The sequence below is a fragment of the Corvus brachyrhynchos genome, unplaced genomic scaffold (genome assembly GCF_000691975.1).
Source record: "Corvus brachyrhynchos isolate BGI_N302 unplaced genomic scaffold, ASM69197v1 scaffold312, whole genome shotgun sequence".
Lineage (NCBI taxonomy): Eukaryota > Metazoa > Chordata > Aves > Passeriformes > Corvidae > Corvus > Corvus brachyrhynchos.
The window spans coordinates 970475-993791 of NW_008236640.1; the positions used below are offsets into that span (position 1 = coordinate 970475).

Below are 23317 nucleotides of genomic sequence, written 5' to 3' on the forward strand. Positions count from 1 at the left end.
GTCACCAACCAGCCTCACCAGGGTATATAAGGTCCTGTTCCACTGCAGACAGACCTACTTGTTGGAAATCCCTATAAATGTGTTCCCAGATGAGCTGGGTCCTGCAGAATTATCACTGGCACGAGATCCTCCCTGACGCAGCGTGCGTGGCTGATGGGAGCAGCCTCCCCCGTGGCACTCACAGCCCAATTGCTTTGGACAGAGACCCAAAGAAGCGGTGACCAAGCTACCATTTTACAAACCCCCTTTCCAAGCACACCTCTTACTGACTTTTTAAAAATTTAATGTTAGTTTTCAGAGCCACAAAGGGCTGCAAGGTTTCCTCAGTCTATTTTTCTTTTACCAACCATTCTGGCTTACTCCAGGTGGGATTTTTCTTTCTGGCTGGTGAGTTGCCGTGGCTGCTGGCAGTTGTTCAGCCAGCACAAGCTGGCGCTCAGCTGCGTTTTTGCTCCCAAGCTCCTTCCCAGCCCAGCCAGCCAGGACAGAGGGGAAGTGTCACACACGGACACAGGCCAGCTCTTTGGCCTGACTGCTGTTTTTAACATCTGGATTCCCTCATCTGAGGTCATTAACAGAAGTAAAAGAGAGTTCAGGCTGAAGGGGGAGGAAATTCCCCTTTGACAGCTTGTTCAGTCTGTTCTTTGGGGATGTTCACCTTAGTGGCACAGTCATTGGAACACCTTGCTGGAGGAATTGGATGTGTGTCTAGTTTTCTCTCCAAGAGCTGATGCTGAGGGTGATGGCAGCTGCCAGCACGGACCCAGTCATCCTCCCTGCAGGCACGCACAGAGCAGCTGGGATTTAGACCTTTCAGGCTGAGCTCATGTCTGCCCTGAAATCAGGCAGGGCTTTGCCACTGGCTTTGTTGTACCTCAGTACGTGCAACAGATTGCTTCTGAGCGTCCCATTCCCCACGGGGTTTCCACCAAAATACCCGACTTCTGTCTGGAGCTGGAGGCACCATGGCTCATGTCTGGGTGATTTCAAAGGAGGTGCTGCCAGGCACAATATTTGGGAGCCATTTGCTCCCTGCACAGAGCAGGAAGAGGAATCCATCTCTTTCATTGCCTTTGCTGCTGTAGTCCCCCAGTGGCTTCGTGGCGTGGGCGTACAGAGCAGCATTTCCTGCAACCTTTCAGAGCTGGGATTTGTCCTCATTTTTATGATTTGTTTGTTGTATTTTCAACATTTGCCTTCACGTCTCCTCTGTGTGAGAGTCTTTAGCAAGAGCAGGAAGTGGTAGTTCTGCACCAGGAATGTATCACCATGCTCCAGGACCATGTGCAGCTCACAGCATTAGAGGAAAAAGTGGTGCCACGTTCTCGATTTGAACATCTACACTGTTTCTTAAACCACTTCCTGACTGCAGCATCATCCTGAAAGCACCAGTTTCTTCGTGTTTTTGTTTTCACACCCCAGCAATCCCTGCTGCCTTCCTCCAGCACCTTCCAGTCCCAGATTTGGTGTGTGCCCAGTGAAGCCAGCAGCAGCACGTTGGAATTGAAGCTCTTCCCATACAGGGAGTTGCAAGGCAATGGCACTGCCAGGCTCCTGGAGCAGCTGCTGACTGTGGCGAGGCCAAAGGAGAGCGGAACAGGGGTTTATCAGCCCAGATAAGGCAAGTTTGAACGCACCTGGTGTAGGTAAGCATCAGGACAGGATCTGTGCCATCCCCTGGCACCCCATTCCTGAGCAGGCAGGGAGTAAATCCCATCAGTCTGACCACAGCTTTTGTGGCATCTATTTGGTCTATTTTTTTTCTTTTTTCTCCCAGGCGTTTCTCTCTCTTTTTTATAGAGAGGCCAGGATCCCCCTCCCTGTGTGCAATAATGGCCCAGCACAGAGAGGAACAGCAAAGCGTCGTGGCTGCCTCACACCCACGGGCGCTGCTGCAGGAAAGCGGAGGCGAGGGAGCGGAGATCCCCCCACTGACAAACCTCGTTTCTCATCTTCACCTGGATCCAGGGACGTACAGTCATCCTGAAACTTTGGGGCCGGTGCTGGCCCGTCCCTTTCCTGTGCACCACATCACCGCCTTCCCGAGGCGAGGACAGGCTGCTTTGGGGCAGAACGGTGCAATAGAACTCTTTTTTTTTTTATTTTTTTGACAGGCTGAGAAAGTCCCTAAGGCACCACGGGGCTTTCCCCACAGTGATGCCAACACAGAGACACGAGGCTGCGTCTTTGCCTCCGCAGCAAAACCCACCCCGAGGCGGTGGGAGCCAAGGACAGCAGCGAGCCAGGTAGGGAATGCTGCGTTTTGTTGTCAGCTCCTGAAATGTGGTCGCCACTGAGGGAATGGTCACACTGTTGGAATGGGTTAGAGTGCTGCTGGCTCTCCTTCGGTGCTGCTGCTTTTCGAGGGAAAACAGCTGCATGCAGATGTGCACGGGAGAGGATGAACCCTTCTGGGCAGGAGGGTGGCCCCTTTGGATGGGGATTCGGATGGAAAACTCCTCCAGCACCATGAGCATTATTGCCCCGGGACGGCCTGAACAAGTCCCTAGTGCGGCCGATGGCAGCCGAAAACAGCAATTAGCAGCAGAATAACAAGCCCAGCTGCCTCCCGGGGGCTCATTGCGCCCAAGCGGTTCAATCAGCCCTCGCTTGCATAAAGCAGGGGGATAATGCCACTCTCCCCCTGGCTGCAGCAGTCTTATTCTCATTTCTTACCAGCAGAGCAGCACTGCAGGATCACCACAAAAGGAGGGGATGCAAGAGCTCCAGCAGCTGCCCGCTGGTTCAGAGGTGATTTTCCACTGCGGCTGCTGGGAAACCACGGTTTGTTTTGTGCCCAGGCAGCGTGTGAGTGAAGATATGAGTCGTGATCCCGCAGCCTGTAAAATTGCTTTGGTCTCCCTGTTTTGGACAGCTGTTATTGATTATTTTTAGCTGTAAAAGGGGGCAGGGAGGAATGAGCTGGGACGTGGCTCCCTGCTGCTGTTTCAGAGGATTTGTTAGGTTTGCAGCTGACTGTTGAGAGATTAATAGACAAACCCCAACCACTTTGGTATTGTGTGCTCTTTATTTTTAATATAAATCAGTTCTGCAGTGGTTTGCAGGACACAAAGCTGCCTGCAGCCTGGGTTTCCTCCCACCAGCAGCAGTGGCCCGGCTGGGTGTGAGGGCCACTGGCTGGGGCATCCCTGCTGCAGGGTTTTTGTTCTGAATTTTCCTCCTGCTGCAGAAGGTGGCAGCTGTTCCAGGAATGGGGTGAGCCTGCCCGTGCCTGACTGAATGCCAGCCCTCCTGTATCCTCTAGAGTGGGTCCTGCCAGGCGAGCCCCAGCTTTGGAATCTCCTGGTGTTGAAGGGATGGCCATCGGCCCTCTCGCCTGCCACAGTCCCTCAGGTCTGGGGCAGAAGGGCCATGTCTGCCCCTGCCAGGACAGACTAGAGGGTATAAATCCTTGGCTGGGGTGACAGCTGCTCTGTCCCTCTCATCACCAGGCAAACCATCTCACCAAACCCACCTCAGTGAGTTTCATCTTCTTTTTTTGGGTACAAGCAGCTTTTCTTGGCGGCAGCAGTGGCTGCTCTGAGTCCTTATGTTGAAGGAGCAAGAAAAGTCACCCTGCAAGGAGAATAAGAAAAAGCAGGAGATGTTTTTCCTGCCTTGCTAATGAGCCAAAGTGGCATAGCAAGTTGTCAAGGAGATGCTCTCTCTGGCAGCAGGATGCACCTGATGAACTCCCCTCTGCTCTGTGGGATAATCACATGGGGAAAAGAATTCCTGTCAACATCCAAGGACGCCCTCATAGGCTAAACAGCATATTGCAACCTGTTAAACTTGGACTCCTTGGTGGGTTTTATTTTCTTTTGTTTGAGCAATACTGGCTTTCAGCTACATTCCTCCTTGCCAGCTGCAGAAGGATCTGGCTGCGGGTGTTGGTGCAACCAGTTTTGCTTCTCTGGGGAGCAGGAGCATCCTTCAAGGAGAGGTGGGAGGTCAGAAGTGGGTCAGGACCAGCAGCTCTTTTTTGTGGATGCCACAGTGGGTCTAACCTCTCTCACCGAGATTAAATAATAGTGCCTGAGGACACCCAGGTTGGGATAAAGAGGAAATAGGTGCCTTGAAAGCCCAGAGAAAAACCACTACTAGTCTTTTTACAAATCTTGCAGGTGTACAGTCTGTGCTGTCAGTCTATAAAGATCCCACAAAATGCAGAGTTTATATATCAGTTTTATTAGTAGTACTGCAGCCCACCATCAACACTGGGTGAAACGCTCACCATGACAAACCGGAGCGTGATGGCATCACTCGTTTAAAACATCCCTGAGCACAGCCCAGAGGATTAGCAGCTGAATCGGTGAAGAGCAACTGGTGATCAAGGAAAGCCAGCTCCCTGCTTAAGGAAAACGTCAGCTCCCAAGAAATCCCTTACCTTTAATTGTATCTGAGAGCCTAATTACATCTTTGGCCCCAACAGACCTAAAATCAATCTGGCTAAGGAGTGACACAAAGAAACAGCGCTTTAATGAGTGACACGAAGAAATGGGACTTGAACTGATGCTTATCTCTGGCCACTGAATACAGGGATCTCGTTCTACATAATGTGCATATAAATAATAGAGCAGCCCCTGCAAGCAGAGCTCTCGCCAGCTCGCTTGGAAGGATGGAGCTGTTGAGATGAGCACCCTGGATGTATCCCTGGAATTTCAATGTATCCCTGGGCACATTGCTAAGCTCTAAGGAATAACACAGCTTTTGAAACCTATTAAAAAAAAGTTTATCAGTGATGTTACCATTTTTCCTAAAAATATTCTCATCTTTGATAAAAAGATGTTTGTTTTGCAAACAGCTTTTAGCTGTCACCCATCTTTGTTTTGGACCGTAGTTATTTAGTGAGGTGATGGGCAAAATCCTTATTTCTCATCCTAGTTTAGCTCTTCCCACTTGCTTTTGGTGCATAAGAGAACTATGAATAAGCAAGTGTTCTGTTACTTTGACTTCCTAAGGAAGAAAGCAAGCAAAAGTCGGTATTACCCAGTGTGATTTTTTGCTTTCTCTTTATTCACAATGCAATCACTAGAGGGAGGCAGATGGTAAACTTACCTATCCTAAGCTCTCAGACACTCTGTGGTGCCTTATAAATGACAGCAGAACAGTTGTAAGCAGAGCTCCTGATCTATCATGCTTCTTGGGGGGGAAATTTGAGCACTTGATGAAATCAGCTTAATTGTGTTGACTGTCCACACTGGCAGCCCCCAAGGCAGCTGTGTCAGCTCCTGAAGGTCGTGTTGCTTCCCTCAGCTCATCCTGGGGGAGAATCAATCCCCTCTTGAGAAATCAGGGGTGCAGGAGCTGGTAGAAAGGCTGAGACATTCTTGGCTCAGGCCAGTGTGGACGTGGCCAGCAGCTCTCCGAGAGATGCTCTGGGGCCAGGTGACCCCAAAATAAGTAAATCAGCAACTGCTGAATGTGAAGGTTTAGTCAAAAGGGCCAAACATTGTAATGGGTAACTTATATGTTTATGGGGATTGGCTGAAAATAAAGACTTGCTACCAAACAAACAAACCACATAAAGTTTCCTCACTCAAATACTTATGTATCAGCACATAAAAAATAAACTTAGCCCTAAGATTTATTTCACCATCTCTACCACCTCTTAAGCTAAAATGAAGCAAATGCTCCTCTTCTCCTCATGAATCAGAAGATGCCTTAGGGATCTCTCTGCTTTGCGGCAGGGTTCCCTTCCAGGATCCTTATCTGCTGCCAGGTTTACATCCCGGTAGCGCAGCGCTGTTCAATGTTCAGCAGGGCAAACCACATGGAGTTTACACCACTTGTACACACGGGAGTCTATGGGGCCGTGGGTGTTGTCTACCTGAACTTTATTAAAGCCTTTGATGCCATTTCCCAGAGCATTCTCTTGAAGGAACTGGCTGCTTATGGTATGAACAGGTGTACTCTTCGCTGGGTAAAAAACTGCCTGCCCAGTCCGGCCCAAAAAAGGGGTGGAGTCACCATAGAATATCCTGAGTTGGAAGGGACTTACAAGGATCATCAAAGTCCATCTTCTGGCCCTGCACAGAACAGCCCCAAGAATCCCACCACGTGCCTGTGAATGTTGTCCAGTCATTTTTTGAACTCTGGCAGGCTTGGTGCTGTGACCACTGCCCTGGGGAGCCTGTTCAGTGCCCAGCCACCCTCTGGGTGAAGAACCTTTTCCTGATATCCAACCTCAACCTCCCCTGACACAACTCTAGGCCATTCCCTCGGGTCCTGTCACTGGTCACCAGAGAGAAGAGATCAGTGCCTGCCCCTCTGCTTTTACCTCGTGAGGAAGCTGCAGACTGCGATGGGGTCTCCCCTCAGTCTCCTCCAGGAGGAACAGACCAAGTGACCTCAGCCACTCCTTGTATGGTTCCCCCTTGGCCATTTCCAGCCTGACAGGTGCCAAATGAGATGATGATCAGAGAAGCACACTAGACTTAACTTTATTCTTATGCCAGCAGTTTGTGGCTATTGTGCTTTTTTATCTCATTTGATACTAACAAGAGTTTGGCTTCGTCATTCCCAGTCCCCCTCTGTTAGTAGTGTTACAGATCAGTCCTTGGCCTCCTTCTCCCCAGGCTGCCCAAGACAATCTCCCTCCTCTCACAGATAGGATGCTCCAGGCACACATCTTGGTAGCCTCAGCTGGCACCACCCCCACAACCACCCTGAACTGAAGACTCAGCTGGAACACAGGGAGGGTAGGAGCCCTCCAAGCACTCCTGACACATTTTGGGGACAAAGTCACCCTACCCAAGAGGTATCCACCTTATCCACCTGAAAAGACAACCAGACCACAGGAAAGTGAGGCATAGCTCCTACATTACAGAGAGAGAAGAAAAGTTAAAATCCAAAATGCAGATGAACAGGAGAGAGATGGAGCAGTTGGCTTCTCATCTCAGTTTCTATTCATTTCATGCTGTAGAGTACCAAAGTCAGCCAAAGCTACTGGATAAGCATTCCCTTGATAGCTGGGTGGGCTACCCTGTCATAAAATGAAATCAGGTTTGATAAGCAGGACGTTCCTGTCATGAAGCTCTGCTGGCTGTGACCAAGGAGTGAATTGTCCTTCAGGTGTTCTTCAGTTTCCCCCTCAATAATCAAAAATCAAAATAGTTTGCCAGGCAGTGAAGTGAGACTGACAGGCCTGCAGGTTCCAGGGGCATCCTTCTTGCCCTTCTTGAAAACTGGGACAATGTTTAATGTTTGCCAGCTTCTGGTCAGCTGTGACCTCTCCAGATTCCCCAAACAATTCAAAAATCATGGAGACAGGCCTCACAATGACATTAGGCAGCTCTTTTAGTATTCTCAGATGAATCCCATCAGGCCCTGTAGGCTCACGGGGCTCCAGCTGGAGCACTGGAATGGTCCTCAGGGCCCCGTTCAGGTCACTGGGACCCCCTTACCCCGTCGCTGGTGTTGATGACAAAGAGCATTAAACATCTTTGCTTTATGGCCCTGTTTGTGAGGTGACCATCCTCATCCTGTAACAGGCTGATGTTATTTCTGCACTGTTTTTTGATATTAATGTATTTAAAAATCCCTGGTTTTATGGTCTCCCACAGTTCTGGGCATCTTCAGCTCCAGCTGAGCTTTGGCCACAGGAATTTTCTCCCTACAGTGGTGAACAGCATCTCTGTATTCCTGTCATGTCACCCGACCTGGCTTCCACTGGGCATACACCTTCCTTTTTTTGCCATAGTTCCAGAAGAAGATCCCTGCTCAGCCAAGCCAGCTTTTTATCTTTTCTGCTTGACTTCTGACATTTGGGAATTGCCTGTTCCTGTGCCCTTAGGAGGTGTTGCATAAAAAGTGACCAGCACTGATGGACACCAGCACCTGCAAAAATGTTTTCCCAGGGGACCTTACCCTCTACTTCCCTGAGCAGCCTGAAGTCATGTCCAGGGTTGAAGTTTTGCTGGCACTTTTCCTCACTGTCAGCAGAGATTTTTAAACTCAATGGTTTTGTGATCACTGTGGCCAAGACAGCCACCAATGACCCTTTCACTCATGAGACCCTCTCTGTGAGCAAGCAACAAATCAAGGAGGGCATCTTCCCAGCTGGCTCTCTTAGTTCCTGTACCATGAAATCATCCTCCAGGTGTTTTAGGAATCTTCTGAACCTGTTTGTGCCAGCTGTGTGGTGTTCCCAGTTAACATCTGGCAAGTTCAAGTTTCCATAAGGACAAAGACTCCTTACGTGGAGGGATTTAAGTCATGCAGATGTGGTGCTCAGGGGCATGGTTTAGTGGTGGGCCTGGCAGTGTTTGGTTGATGGTGGGACTCCATGCTCTCAGAGTGCTTTTCCCAGATTCTCTGTTTCTATGGTAAGTGGGAAAGGGGTTTTGCAGGTCTGTCCACACCTGGACAGCAGGAGAGGGTTTGGGGTCACTTTGAACATGTGTAGTCACGGACAGATGGCTGTAGGAAGGAAAAGTTTGTCCTGCTGCAAGAATCACAGGCTCTCACTGGCCCTTTGGTCATGGGGACTGCACTGGGGTGGGTGGAAAAGCTTAAAAACTGGGAGCTGGGATGCAGCTACTTGTTCCAATACTGCTGAAAACCCAGGCAACTTGGACAGTCTGATTCACTGCTTGATTTGACCCCCAAAAAACCCACAGGGATGTTTGTCCCTGAACATCCATCATCCTGTCAGGCTGCGATGAGCTGGAAGAAAAAAAAAGATTTTTAATTTTATTTTGCTCAATGATGACTGACATTTTAAAAGCAATATTGTCAAAGCTGCATGTCAAACAGGCTAATTGCCTAATCTGTGTGGCTCCTAATGACAAGTTAGACTATTACAGCTGAAAGAATTTTAAGCATCTAATAATTTATACATCATCACCTGGACTATTTGCTTTCCACACCTCAGTAAGTGTAGATGAGGAGAGGAGCTGCTTGTGTTTCAAGGTAATTTCACCTGTTTCACTCAGTCCTGTCTCAGGATGGTGCAGCCCTGGGGGGAATCACAGCCTTCAGCAGAAGCTGGTTAAAGTGTTGTGATGAGAACACTCACTTCTACATTAGGAATTTTATTTTCTCCCCTCCAGTAATTGAATATTTTTTTCTTTTATAAGACAACAAGCATCTTGGGCTCTGCTGCTGTGTCACGTTGGGGTATCAGCACCACTTTAATTCCAGGTTATAACATTATGTGTGATAAATGGAGAAATGCCTTCTCACCCCAACACCCAGCACAGAAACAGTACTTGGGCAGCAAATTGAGAGGGCAAGCCTGTCCTAACAAGCTATAGCCGGCCTCATTTCATTGATTAGCTAATTGCTATTAGCTAATTGCTGTCACTGGTGAAGCAGGGCCCTATATGAGTGAGTGGGCTGCCAGGCTAGCCCCTTTGCTGCAGGGATGTGCTTTGGAGAGGGTCTAGGAAAGGTGGTGATCCCACATTTGCTCTACCTGGGGGATTATTTTGGGGGGAGAGAGAGGGAGGTTTTTTTTCTTTCTTTTTTTCTTTTTGTTTTGTTTTAATGTTGTGCCTCTGGTAAACCTCTGCCATGAAGCCTTTGCCCTCCCCATTTATTCTGGCCCTGCTCCTGATGCTTTGGGTGCTGGGGCCAGCTCCTGCTGAGCAGGGTCCTGGGGTGATGCCGAGGCCCTGCTGTGATGCTGCTGATGCTGCTCCAGGGGTGAGTGATGGGAAGTGGGGACTCAGTTCCCTGTAGGAAACTCCCTTCTTGGGTGCAGTGTCCTGCCTGCTTACAAATCCATCTCTCTTCTGCATGGGTCCTAGGGATTAAAGCCCAGCTGGGCTTTGCTTGCTGTGTTTTGGGGGTGGTTTTGTATTGGTTGTGGTCTGACAGCATAAATCAGGCAGTACTTCTGGATGTAGGGAGGGGAGAAGATTTATAATCATGTGGAATAAATGATGTGACTTTGGGGCTTGGTCCAGGTGCAGGCAAAACCCCAATCCACCAGGCTGGATTTGGTGCTCCCTTCCTACTGGGCTGGTTTTGGCATTTCTCTGAGCAGTGTTAAAAGCACTGAGAATTGGTATTTGGGCCTGCAATTGGACTTCTTTTTTTTTTTTTTTTTTTTATAGGCAAGAGGATCCTCTCGGGAATATTGGAAGGTTAAGCCAGGTAAGAGTGAGTTCTGAGATTAGCCTCCTTTTTTTTACCCAGAATTTGTTGGGTACTTCAAGCCACCAGTAAGCAGTGTGGAAAATCAGGAGCAACAACCTGGCCCTGGGGTGGTGTGGAGAGGGAGGTGGATGTGGCTGATCAGTACTTTTTTTTATAGGCAAGAGGATCCTCTCGGGAATATTGGAAGGTTAAGCCAGGTAAGAGTGAGTTCTGAGATTAGCCTCCTTTTTTTTACCCAGAATTTGTTGGGTACTTCAAGCCACCAGTAAGCAGTGTGGAAAATCAGGAGCAACAACCTGGCCCTGGGGTGGTGTGGAGAGGGAGGTGGATGTGGCTGATCAGTACTGAGTGCTGGAGTAGGGAAAAATCAGTGCTGGTGTGGGAGATAACCTGTGCCACTGTCCTGTGGCTGCCAAACCCCTGCCACAGAGCAGGTCCTGCAGGCAGGAGCAAAGCAGTGCAGCAATTAAAACAAGTGGCAAAAGTTCAACCCAAACTTTAATTGTGCTCCTGTAGGGTAAGCCTGTCATGAACTTGCCACTCTTCTAGCTTTGAGGAAGTGGTTTTGGAGAACACTGCTTTTCCCTGCTTAAGGGAAGCTTCTTCCCAATTTGAGGGCTACGGGGAGAAACTAATGTTGGGGCTCTAATGGCTTCTGGCTTGGCTGAGCCCTTTAAACCAAAGAGATTGAAAATGCCTTCAGGAGAGCTGTGTTATACCCAGCTCTGCAGGTGTATAAACAACAAGCATCACCCACAGGTCAAACCCAAATGTAGCAGTGCACTCTTGGCCTTTGTAACTCGCCCAGGTGTGGGAATTCCTCGAGCCTTTAGCCTCAATCCCTAAAAAGCAGGGGAGGAACTGCCTCCTTGGGACAAGTGACACCTACTATGTGGCCATCCTGGGACCTGTGTGCTCCTGCATGGCCATGGTGGGGCTTAAAGCATGAGTGTGCCCTGCTCTGGGGCAGTAGCAGTGGGGGCACAGCCTGGCTCTCCGTGGAGCACGCAGTGGTGGTGGCCAGGGCTCCTCCAGATTTCCAAGAGGTTGCTCTCATGTTCTCCCACTGATGGGTTTCCAGATTGGTTGGCAAATGGGAGCAGGAGGTACCAAAATGGAGAGAAGAGGGACCTTGAAAATAATTTCTGGAAATAAAGACTGTAACTATTTCTTTGGAAGTGGAAATGGGGGAAAACTTGGTTGTTGCTTCTTGTCTTCCAGAGCTGGAGTATCCTTGGGTAACAGCTTATGTGCCTATAAGAAGCTGCCACAGAGTGCTGAAGGACAAATATGGGGAGTTTTCTCCTCCAGCATTCCATGCTGATTTCCCCATAACCTTTTGGTGCAACTGGACAATCTGGGCAGGCTCCAGGAAGCACATCATAATTTATATCCAGGGATTTATCACTAAGGAGGCTTGCAACAAAAATGAGGACAAAATTCTGTTTGAAGGCGTCTCCTCCCTGGCAGAAAGCAGCGTTGTTTATGCCTGCTGGAAAAAGGAGATGCACGTTTTTGCCACCTTTGCTCAGGCTGTCCATGTTGTGCTGCTGAAGAGGTACTTGCCAAACCAGAGACATGCACGATTTAAAGGGAAGTACTACATCTTCCAAGACCAGGAAGGGGAATCTTCCTCCAAAGATGATGCGATTTCTGCAACTCCTGCTTCAAAACTGCCAAAGCAAGGTGGTATTCTTCAGTCTGGCTGGGTTGGAAACCTTAGAGATGTGCTGGGCTTTGCAACCACACGTACTGCCACAGCGCCAAGCAGTGAGCTGATGCAGGGGAGAGGGATCACTCTGGACACCATGGCTGTGGGAAGTCCTACAGCCCTTATACCATGTGAACATGCAAGGATACAGGCTCTGGAAACAGCAGCTCCTTGTGGGCTGGGGTCTGAGCTGGCAGGGGTTCAGGAAGCTCAAGACATAGGAACACCTGAGGGAATAATCCCCACTGCAGCACAGGACACCTGGGGGCAGAATCCCTCCATGAGTGAGGACAGTGCTGTGAGTTTTGGTCCTATGCACAGTGTACTTTTGGAAACTCCTTTGCTTGGTGCCTTCCAGGGAGCAGAACCTTTTTGGCAGCCAAGAGGTGTGAGTCTGGAGAGCAGCCAGCCTGTCCTGAACCCCACCCTGAGGCCAAAAGGTCTGGGCCACCTGCAGTTTACCATTAAACCAACAGGCATGGGTCACTTGGGCTTGGCTGCACACTCTGAGTCTCTGTCCCCTGGCACAGGACAAAGCCAGGAGGGCACAGCCAGCCTGGAGAAGGATGGCAGCTGTGCCCAGCTGAGTGTCCCAGCTGCTGGCCTCACCCAGGGCCTGATGCCCAGCCTGAGGAGCCCCTATGATGTAGGCACCAGGGACCACTTGCATCTGCTACCCGAGAGAAGCCAAAGCAGTTTGGGGCATCTGTCCATGCCTAAATCTGAGCTAGGCACAACTGGCCTCCAACATACAAAGCTCATGGATATTTTCCCACTGGGAAGTTTTAGGGAAGCTGTCAGGGGGAGAAGAGTGCTGCACACTCCCACAGCACCAGGGCTGGCTGTTCATGCTTTGCCAACAGGGCTGGAGCATCCTCTCACACCTGTGCCTGTCCTAGGGACAGAGACCATCCCTGTGCTGGTGACCTCCACTACAGTATCTGTTCCTGCAGACTCTGGCTCTCTGGATTTAATCCCTGAAGCACCTCTTCCTCCACAAGTGGAGTCTGTGTCCATGGTGGCCTCTCTACCAGCTGCTCTGGATTGGGATCCTGTCGGTCTCAGGCAGAGGGACATCTTGCCAGCTAGCCCAGGAGGACAGGAGATGATGGTCTCCCCTTCACCACCTTGCCTCCCATCAGTAGCCTCTGAACTGGGCACGGATGGGTCCTCCAGGTGCCTTGGCCCTGGGATGCAAAAGTTGCTGCTGGGGGAGGCAGGTGGCCAGGGGGGAGAAACCACAACCTCTGTGGGCTTGATGGCCAGGAGTCCCTTCCCAGTCTTTGTCACTGTCCCAGAGCCTGGTGTGAGGCTTACTCAGCCTGAGGGCAGAGTCAGCAGTGGCTCTGGGATGACACCAGCTTCCCTGTCCGACATCAGAGAGGAGCACATGGTGCCTGTGCAGCACCAGGACAGTGCTGCTAGTGACAAACCGGCTTCTGCCTCCAACTTTGGGGGATTTAAAATGCAGAGAGCCACAGAAACTCTGCAAGAGGGTGCAGGACAGAGGACAACTGCCTCCTTCAGCACCACTCCTGCACACCCTGATCTGCCTGCAGCTCCATGGGGAGAAACACTGCCAAGAGACCAAAAGCCTTGGGAGCCCTCTGATGTACCCAGGAAGACCCAGATGGCAGAAGGACAGCAAGGGGAACATGCTGGTAGGTGTCCCAGCACTTTGTGTCTCGGCTTAGGTCATCTTTAGAAGTCAAAATTACTTGGTGGGGACAAGGACAAAGCTGTGCCTTTACCTGCAGCCTCCACCTGGCAATCAGAACCTGCTCTCTGGGGAGAACTGCAGTGGGGTGACCCTGGCTGGACACCAGGTGCCCTCCAAAGCTGCTCTCAGTCCCCTGCTCAGCAGGACAGGGAGAGAAAATGTGATTAAAGGCTTGCAAGGTGAGATAAGCACAGGGAGAGATTACTGACTGCCTACCATCATGGGCAAAACAGACTTGACTTGGGGAAATCAGTTTAACTTGTTAGGGTAGGATAATGGGAAATTGACCCAAATCCTTAAAAACACCTTCCCCCCACCCCTCCATTCTTCCCAGGCTCAACTTCACTCCTGGTTTCTCTGCCTCCTGCCCTGCCTCTGGAGGTGCAGGGGGATGGGGAATGGGGTCTGCAGTCAGTTCATCACACCTTGTCTCTGCCACTCCTTTCTTCTCAGGGGAGGACTCCTCACCGGCCTGGCCAGTGCTGGGTCCATCTTGGAGCTGGCTGGCATTGGCTCTGCTTCATGCAGCCTCTCACAGAGGCTCAGCTCCAGCTGTAGTGTGGATATGTGGCTCCAGGAGCTGAAACTACAGAAATCTTGTAGCAGGAGAGGGTCTGAAATGTCACCTCTCCCATGGCAATTTGCAGTGCTCTTAGAAGTCTGATGTATAATATAATATAAAATGTAATATATGATACAATAACCTTTGATTACATGTTTCTTTTCTATGTTCCTGATGTGCCAGAGCTGGGGCCTCCCTGGGTAACGGAGTACTTTCCCATCAGGAGCTGCCACCTCATCTTCCGGGATGGGTCTGGCATGTTTTACCTCCCGCTGCATGTTGACATCAAACCCAACATCTGGTGCAACTGGACCATCTGGGCAGGCCCCCAGAAGCACGTTGTCATCTATGTCCAAGGGTTCCAGGGGAGCGATGGCTGTGGCAACAACCAGGACAAGATCATCTTCCAGGGGGTCTCGTCAAGCGTGGAAACCAAGGTGGCGTTTGCCTGCCACAACAGAGGCACTCTGATCTTTGCTGCACAAGCCACTGAGGTGCAGGTGTTGTTTCTGTCAGGGAGTGGTTCCAGAAGCCATGAATACCAACATTTTAAAGGACAGTATTATGTATTTGGAGACTCTGAAACTGTGGGCTCTTCAAGTGATACCACAGCAGCTCCCCAGGAGCCTGTCCAGGAGACCTCTAAAAAAGAGAGCTGGAGGACAGTGGTGACCAAAAGTTTATTGTCCATGCTGACAACTCCTCCAGGCCCACCAGCTGTGCCTGCAGATGGCATGATCCAACCTGACATTGTGAGACCAGATGAAGAGGCCCAACATCCTCCTAATCTCATGGAAGATGCTCAGTCTGGTGCTGACCCAAGCAGTCTTGACCCAAGTGAGCATGGTCAGGATGAAACCAAGCTGGAAAAGAACCTTGAGGATGGTGGCAGCAAGAGCAGAGGAACTGAAGATGACATATTAGTGAAGCCAGCTCCAGCTGGACAAGACACTGGGTGTAATGCTGAGCCACCTGCCTTGGAACTGACTGAGGGGGACACAGAGCCAGGGACTGCTCTGGTCACCATGGTCCCATGTCACCCAGCTGGTTCCCCTTGCTCAGAGATGCCCAGCAGCAGTGTAGGTGTCTCTGACACATCACCTACCCCGGGTCAGGCCAGTGACAGCCCCTCAGAAGTGGCAGCTGCTGCACATCACACACACACACCAGTGCTGGCAGAGCCACCACTAAACACCAGCACGAAACCACCTCCCTACCCCTCTCCTGGTGTGACTGCTGCTGATGTGGTGTCTCCGGGAGGAAGGACTGAAGATCTCTTTGGTAAGGTGATTTTTGGGTTATTAGTGGCTGAACTGGTGCCTGACAATGTGCAATATCCACCTCCAGTGATGCAGCACTCTCTTAAGAGGTTTTATTTGTAGACATGCCTGTTACCTTCAGTTGGGTGTGTGGTCCCACTCTTGACTCCTGTATCCAAGGGGGGAGGTACTTGAGAAGACACTGGATTATCTGTTGTAATGTGGGCATCTGTGGGATTATATTACTCATAATAGGGACAGGCTGGTTTCTAATCCAAGTGTTTTGAGCTATCCATGGAGGAGCCAGCCTCTCAGCTGTGACTTCACCCCCAAAGCAGGCTGGGAATGCTCATCTTGGTTTTAAACAGCCCTGTCTTGCATTGATTCCTCTGTAGCCTGTCACAGTGCTCCCAGACATGATCACTGAGTTTGAGCTCCAGAAGCTGGAGAAGGGTTTAAAAAGTCCTTTGCCTCTTAAGAAGGTTTAGGAGCTGATGGTAGACCACGTACACAGCAATATTTAGCTACTGATATGTTTTAATTTCTGCCTGAAAGGAGAAGATGCTTTCAATTGGTGTTTCCCTGCCTCCAAACTGTTCTTGCCCTGCCATTGTAGATTTTACTCAGATTTTTTGCATTTGCTGGCATGTAATGCACAAAGCTGTTTTGCTCCACTGGGATCCAAGGCAGGTCTGGTACAAGCCACATTCACATGGAGAACACTTTGTCTGCATCCAGAAATGGAAATGGGGTTTATTGGGGTGATTCCTTCCTAAAGAACACTTTCCACTGTAGAGGAGAAGAGATTGCATTCAGAGCCTGATATTTAGTTTCAGTATGAAGAACAGAGGAAGGACCTGGCACATGGCACTCTTCTTGCAAAGTGACACAGACCTAATGTACTTTCCCTCCCCCATTACTGCTACATCGATGATAGCAGCCTGATGCTTTCCCTTGCTTTGGCAGATCTAATGTTATCTGTGGAGAATGACACAGGACTGCAATCCCAGCACCATCCTGGAGGTGAGCTATGCAGAGATAAACTGGTCTTAAAACTGCTCTAATCTCAGGGAGCTGCCTGAGGCTGTGCTGGGCATCACCTGCTCATTACACTTAGAAAGCAGTGAGAATTGTTTCTGAGTAGTAACCACTTTGAAGATCTTATTTTTAAAGAAATCACTGCAATCCCACTTGTTGTGCTTTGGTCACTTTGTATCTCCCCTGGAGGAACCTGAGTTCAGGTGCTAACCCTGACAAAAATGCTGGCTTGTTTGAGTCCAAGCACTACTTGTTGGCTATTTAAATAAGGTTTTTCAAAGATGAATGAGGGTCAATGAACCCCAGTTCCTCCAATATATTCCAATGGATGTCCTGTGACTACCAGGATCAGAAATCTGCTTGAAATCCTGTTCCTCAGACCAGGGAGAGAAGCAAAACCCTCTTATGTGGGAGCATGAGCAACTAAACAATATAAATGCAGGGCTTGTATGGCCCAGCAAGCCACAGAAACAGCATGCAAAAAGGAGTCAATACAGAAGGAGCCTGAGCTCTGAACAGGGGAAATATTGATGAACGAATAGGTTTTAAACAGCAGACTGGCAAATCTGTGCCAGCCTGGATTCCAAGAGAAATGGGCTGCTAGGCTCCATCACTAATTATGACAATCCCTTTGGGAAACAGAACAGCTAAAGGCATGTAAATGTGGTTGGATATGTATTGTTTCTTTGTGTAAGTTTGTCACTGAAAAATCAATTCTAGTATTCATCAAGAAGCATTAAGGTTTGTTTTCACCTGTTACTGAACAACTTGTTCTACCTGATGCACAGTCCCTGGAAATACCCACGTGGCACTGACCTGCACAAGCATGTGGCTGTTCTAGTGCTGATGTTTCAGCACTAACTCATTTAAGGAGCCTGTTTGTATTATGGGCATTTGAACATGCCAGGATCTTGTGTCTTCTGGTAGATGTGCTGTTTGAAGTCACTGTTGAAATCAAACCCAAGGCCTGGATTCCTCACAGTCGAAGTGAGTTCCAAAAGGGTCTCCTTGAATCTCTGAAGAACCATGTAAGTGTGGGCATGGGGAGGTGGAGAAAAACAGCTGGGATGTCCCAAATCTTCACGTAGAAGAGACCATGCTGTGCTTTTGTGTTTGGGGGAGCTGACCTGGAGCTAAGCAGATGGGCACAAGTAGTATTCTTCTACAGAAAGGGGTTATAGCAGTGGGATATGGGACATCTTCTTCATCCCAGGTGTTTTGTGGAGGGGGAGAGCAAGATGGGGAGGCAGGGTGAGAAAAGAAGCTGTTTGCTGTCATACTCCTGCTTGTCAAATGTCAAATGAGTGCTGGTCACTGTTCCTTTGCAGATCCAGAAGAACCTGAATCTTTCTGCCAATAGAGTCAGCGAAATAAAGTTAAAGGATGTCAAAAGGTAGGGTTAATGCTGTGCTGCTGGCTTGGCAGGTGATGGCTATAACCTGTAATATTTCTTGGATTAGCAGTCTCTTGGCTTCTCATTGTCCCTCCCCAGGAAGAGATGTGTTTTCTCCTCTTCTTTGATCTGTAACTTGTCCTGAAAGTAGGAAAAAAAATTGTTTTCTAGAGGAAAGATGATGAAAATTGATGTTTAGTGTTACCCAGGGCCTATAGGTCTAAGATGGATTTAAACTCTTGAGGAAAATGAGGATACCCTCACCTGCCACAGTGCCTGCTGGAGAAAGCTGGGAGCTGTCAGCAAGATCCCTGCTCACCTGGCAGAGGCTGATCTGGGGCTGCAGATCGCCACTACAATTCACTGTACACAAATATCTGGTCATTTCAGCCTAGCTCCAGATGAGGAGCCATTCCTGGGCTTTCCTTTTCCCCTGGTTCAAGTGCAAAGCTGCCTCTTGGCACAGATAATCTTTCCAAGAGCTTGCAGCACCACGATCCCATGCCAAGGGTAGAAGGTCTAAGTGGGCTGTCAGAGCTGGGCCTGCAGAGATGTTCTCCTCCTGCCTCACCCTGGGCTCTCCCTGCCTGCAGGACGAGTGATGCCAACCTGCTGCTCACCTTCTGGCTGCACCTGGAGCCAGAGGAGAGGAACATGTCTCTGCTCCTGCGCTCCCACCTGGAGGAGCTGCTTGGCACCTCGGTGGGCATGGAGAAGCTGCAGCTTGTTTCACTGTTTGTTGAAGGTGGGTGCTTCACTTTGCCTTTTTTTTTTCTGGGGTAAACCCTTTTATGCCAAGCCTGCCTTGACTTAGGGCATCTATTCCCCGGTGCAGACGTGAACGAGTGCCAGGCTGGGGTTGGCCTCTGCGGGGAGGAGGCAGAGTGCTTCAACGGCGTGGGCACCTACGTGTGCCGCTGCAAGAAGGACTACGAGGATCATTCTCCCACCAAGTCAGGCACCCTCTGCATCCGCACTCCCCGACCAGGTAGAGGATGGAACTGCAGTTCTGCTCTCTCTCGCACTCTGGTGTTCTCCTGGTGTGCGTGTGGGCCAGTCATTTGTGCAGCGGTGCTGGTGCCAGCGCACCCCGGAGGGAGCACACCAGGCCAAGGGGCTCTCTCCTAGCCCGGGGTCCTGCACCTCTGCTGATGTGGGATGTTGCTGGAGTGGCGGCTTTGTGTCCCTGCTTGGTGTGGTGAGGATGTATTGTGTCTTTGCAAGGCAGTTCTCAGCTGGGAATACAACCTCTCCATGAGTCTTAGCCTCCCTTCCCCCAGTCTGCTGCTTTCTCTGCATCAGGGTTGCAACTTGGCACGCATGAGCCTTAAGTTATAAGCAAAGTGTGGTCAAGTGTGATTTATGAGCTACCTCTGGTGGCTCCTGGGAGTGCCCTGTGTTCTCCTGTCACTCTGTGTAGATTTTGGTGAGAAGGACACTTATGTTCCTGGTGTTTACCCCAGAGCTCCCCTGGTGTATTTGACACAAGGCTGAGCAGATGGCATGTGGTGCTTGACTATAATCAGAGGTGGCTAATCCAATCCTGCAGAGTAATGGGGCCTCACAGGCTGGAAAACAGCAATATTTTGCAATATGTGCTCCAAACACTGCTGCTGCTCTCCCATAACTACTTCAACATCCCTGCAGTGGCTTAAACCTTAATGTGAGCTCATAGCCAAGTATAATTTCTCACCCATCCTACCAACTCCAAGTCAATTAATTAGCCAGTTGTGCAGTCTAAGCCTATACAGATCAGCTGGTTGTTGTTATCTTCTGATACAGATAATTTTATAAATCCATCTTTATCCATTGGGCCATGGAGAGGGTCCCTCCAGGCCTGGATGGGAACAGCAGCAGATCTTTTAGTCTCTGTGTAGCTGCACATGGGTTTGGCAATGGCTTTGCTCTATCAGGGTTCTTCTTGGGTGGTACCATCCCTGTGCTGCTCCTGCAGGCTGGCTCTTGGTCGAAATATTTCTCTGGGATGGAGCCAGGTGTGAGGGTGAGGGTTTCTGGAGGGTGGCAGGGGCAGTGCTGAACTTCCTGGAGGAGCACCTGGAGGAGATGTGGGACACTCTGTGAGCACAGTGGGGTTCCCTGGGGCACTGGCCACTGGGATGAGGCCATGACCCTTCTCTTGCAGGGATCAGCACCTTCCTGCGCCACGCTGACATGCTGGTGGGCGCAGCCCTCGTGGCTGGCCTGGTGATGGTGGTGGCCTTTGGTGCCCTCTGTGTCACGGCCGTGTGGGGACAGCCCCCCAGGAGGAGCCCCAGGCCTGAGGAGCCACCGGGGAGGGCTGTGGAGGAGCCAGCGATGGAGCTGCACAACCTGGGCGAGTGCCTGCGCCTCGACCCCTTCCAGCTGAAGCTGCGGGCCAGGCCCCCCGAGTGGCTCTGGAGTGTCCGTGCCCACCCTGGGCAGGCAGGAAGCGCCTTCCCAGAGCAGCCTCCCCCAGACCGTGTGACCTCAGTGACCTGTGCCCTCACTCCTGCGTTTCCCAGCGTTTCTGACACAACCACTGGCTGTGCCAACCCTTCCGCTGTGTTTTATGGACCATGAATATCCCAAGATCTGTGTTCCTTATGTTGTAATTTAGTTTTTTTAATGATTGCCCAGCTTGGGGAACAAAAGGTTTGCTCCACACCGTTGTACAGCTGCTGATTTACCCTGCTCAAGATCTGCACATGAAAATTAAACACCTTTTTTTTTTTTTTTTTTTTTTTTACGAAAAAAGGAAATAGGATGTTTTGGTACTTAATATGAAATTAAAAATTATTCTGCATCCTGCTCAGTGCTGCCTTCTTTCTCCTGCCCCTAAGGCAGAGCTCTATGGGAAGCCCTGGCACAACCTGGGGATTTTGAGGATCCTGCGGGATGTTTCTATCAGCCTGGCTGAGAAACATCTCCAGAACTTGACTTAAAAGTTTGGTGAGAAACCTGGTCAGGTTATGGCAGGTGGGGCCCCACTCACTGAACGATGGGGACAGCATTTTTGGTGCTTGCATGGATGCTGGCAGCAAAAAGCACCGCCACCACCCCATCGTCCTGGCTGGATGTAAAGCACAGCTGCCTTCCCAGCCTGTGCTACAGCTGGAGCCTGGTAACTTCTCTATTTGTCTTTTTGAGGGGGGGGGGTTTTCTGTGGGAATTCCCCCTTTCCTCGGGAAGAAGCGTGCATGGTGTGGTGGCAGATGCCCCACTGGAGGGAGCTGTCTGCCGCCAAAAGCCCTGGAAGGGCGCTGGCTGCAGCTGCCGGGGAGATGCTCCCAGAGGCGGGGCACGGCCGGGGCTGGGCGTCCCTGGCTAAAACAGGACCAGCCGGTGCAGCTCGGGAGTGCTCTCCCTGCGCGTGTTGAGCAGCTTTGGGCGAGATGTGCCGTGGAGGTGTGTGCTGAATGGAGCGGATTACACATGGATGTGCCCAGCTCAGGGTTTGCTCTCCAGGGTCAGCTTCGAAGGGGCTGGAAATGGCCCTGCTGTGTTTCTCTGCAGGTGAGGATATGCTGGTGAAGAAGTCAAAAGGGGACCTGGTATCTTTCCCTGGGATAAGTATTTTCCATCCTACTCTCCCCCCTCCCCCCCCCACCAACACCCCCCCAACACACACACAAATATCTCAGCTGTTGAATTGGTGAAGAAGCAACATTAGTACTGTGTTGGGGGATTCAGCACAGATTGGGGCACTATAAATGCCAGTGTTGTGAGAACCAGGTGAGAGCATGTTCTTTGCACTGAGGTGATAAAGAAACAAACATCCTCCGTGCTTGGATGGCAGCTGCCGTGCCCCTCTGGGGCTTGTGCTGCTCTCCAATAACAGGCTCGTCCAAATTGGCTGATGCTGATGGGGCCCTCCTGCCTGCAGAGATATGTGAGGCAGAGCTGACACCTCCCTGCCCGCACTCCCCCAGCAGCAGCTCACTTCAGCACTGATTAGTGCCATCCAGCTTTGGGTACTGAAACAGAGAAGAATGGATCGCCCGAAGACATCCTGATCGTTGCTTCCTTTGACGTACAGGGAGCAATCAGCTCTTACCAACCATTTTCTATGCATGGTTTTCAAAGTATTTTGTAAATAGCAGAGAATTAAATGCAAACATCTCCCTAGGAGGCAGATAAGTGGGTGTAATTTTCCATTGCAAAGAGAAGGAAACCATTAATATGTTTGCACAGAGTGTGCTTGTTTCCTTGCTGAGATCAAAGAAAAGCAGCAGGGGCTAAAATAATACTGTCATTGTCTTGGCCTTGGATTTGGTCGGTCACCATCTCCCCTTTTCCCTCCTTGGATCCACAAAGAGGGCTTGGGAGCTCTTCAGGTTGCTAACTCTGCTCTCTCTTAGTTAGGTAGAGTTTGGATCCCAAAGAGAAGCAACTGATGAGATGAATGCTTCTGCTTTCTTTCCAGCTTTTCCAGGAGCAAGGTGAGCCTCATGCTGTGCTCCTCTGTTGGAAGCCAGCTCCTTTACTACAGCTGTAGCCTGCTCTGTAGCCCAGGCATGAGGCTCCCATTGGATCATCTTTCCCTGGAGCTTTTCATCCAGACAGAAGGTCCTGCTGATGCTCCTGCACAGAGGAAAGCCTGGAGCGATGTGCCTGGGAAGGGCTTTCTGCAGCCAAACCCACAACAGCAACAGGTCCATCTGGGCTCTGGGTGGATGTAGGAGGTAGAGATGGGAGTGTTGCCTCCCTCCTTATCTGGTGTGAAGTGACAGCACCTGCCCTTCATGGCTGTGCCTGGGAGAGATGTCAGGCTTTTATTGGAAGCATCTGAGGTGTGTGTGATCTGTGTGCGAAACAGCAGGACAGAGCCAGATACCAAGCCCATCATGAGAAGTAGGCATTAGGGCTTTCCGTGTTACAAAAATCCACCATTTCTGTCCCAAATAGTGTTGCTTTTTATTTTCCACTATGTCCAAAGGAGCTGCATGCAGCCCTGTTTTGCCTTGTGAACTCTAGGCTGGCTTTAGGAACAGCCCATCCCTCCTTTCCTGCTCTCCCAGTTGAATTGAGAGGGGCTGACTTCCCAGAATCCCAGGGTGGGTCAGGTTGGAAGAGACCACTGTGGGTCATCTGGTCCAACCTCCCTGCTCAAGCAGAGTCATCGCAGAGCACATGGCACAGGATGGTGTCCAAATGGCTCTTGAATACCCCCAGTGAGGGAGGCTCCACAGCTTCTCTGGGCAATCTGTCCCAGTGCTCGGGCACTGCTCAGTGAGGAACCTCTTCCTCATGGTCAGGTGGAACTTTCTGTGCCTCAGTTCCTGCCCGCTGCCTCTTGTCCCATTGCCCGGCACCGCCGAGCAGAGCCTGGTCCATCCTCTGAGCCCTCCCTGCAGACACTGACACACACGGATGAGGTTCCCTCTCAGTGTCTCTTCTCCAGCCTGAACAGGCCCAGCTCCCTCAGCCTCTCCGCAGAAGGGAGGGGCTCCAGTCCCTTCATCATTTGCCACCCTCTGCTGGACCCTCTCCAGGAGCTCCTTGTCTCTCTTGTCCTGAGGAGCCCAGAACTGGACACAGCACTCCAGAT

General features: G+C 50.5%; 1 protein-coding gene across 2 annotated transcripts; it reads left to right on the plus strand.

Moving 5' to 3' along the window:
- Positions 1-389: 389 nt before the first annotated feature.
- Positions 390-20508, plus strand: LOC108444823. Of its 2 annotated transcripts, XM_017726735.1 has the most exons (10): positions 390-2246; positions 10062-10101; positions 11326-13476; positions 14281-15378; positions 16323-16379; positions 17322-17422; positions 17723-17787; positions 18381-18532; positions 18623-18775; positions 19931-20508. In XM_017726735.1, exons 3-10 carry the CDS (start codon positions 11610-11612, stop codon positions 20347-20349), a joined length of 3912 nt encoding a protein of 1303 aa, XP_017582224.1. In that variant the 5' UTR covers positions 390-2246; positions 10062-10101; positions 11326-11609; the 3' UTR covers positions 20350-20508. The 2 variants fall into 2 exon arrangements, with proteins under 2 accessions (XP_017582224.1, XP_017582225.1); XM_017726736.1 differs by lacking the exons at positions 390-2246; positions 10062-10101 and adding an exon at positions 10251-10301.
- Positions 20509-23317: the final 2809 nt, after the last annotated feature.

Excerpts from the sequence above, each read along its gene's own strand:
- LOC108444823 (XM_017726735.1), top strand. The coding sequence starts at position 11,610 with ATGCACGTTTTTGCCACCTTTGCTCAGGCTGTCCATGTTGTGCTGCTG. Across the intron at positions 17,423-17,722 it reads TTGAATCTCTGAAGAACCAT|ATCCAGAAGAACCTGAATCT; the intron begins GTAAGTGTGGGC and ends GTTCCTTTGCAG. Across the intron at positions 18,776-19,930 it reads CATCCGCACTCCCCGACCAG|GGATCAGCACCTTCCTGCGC; the intron begins GTAGAGGATGGA and ends CTTCTCTTGCAG.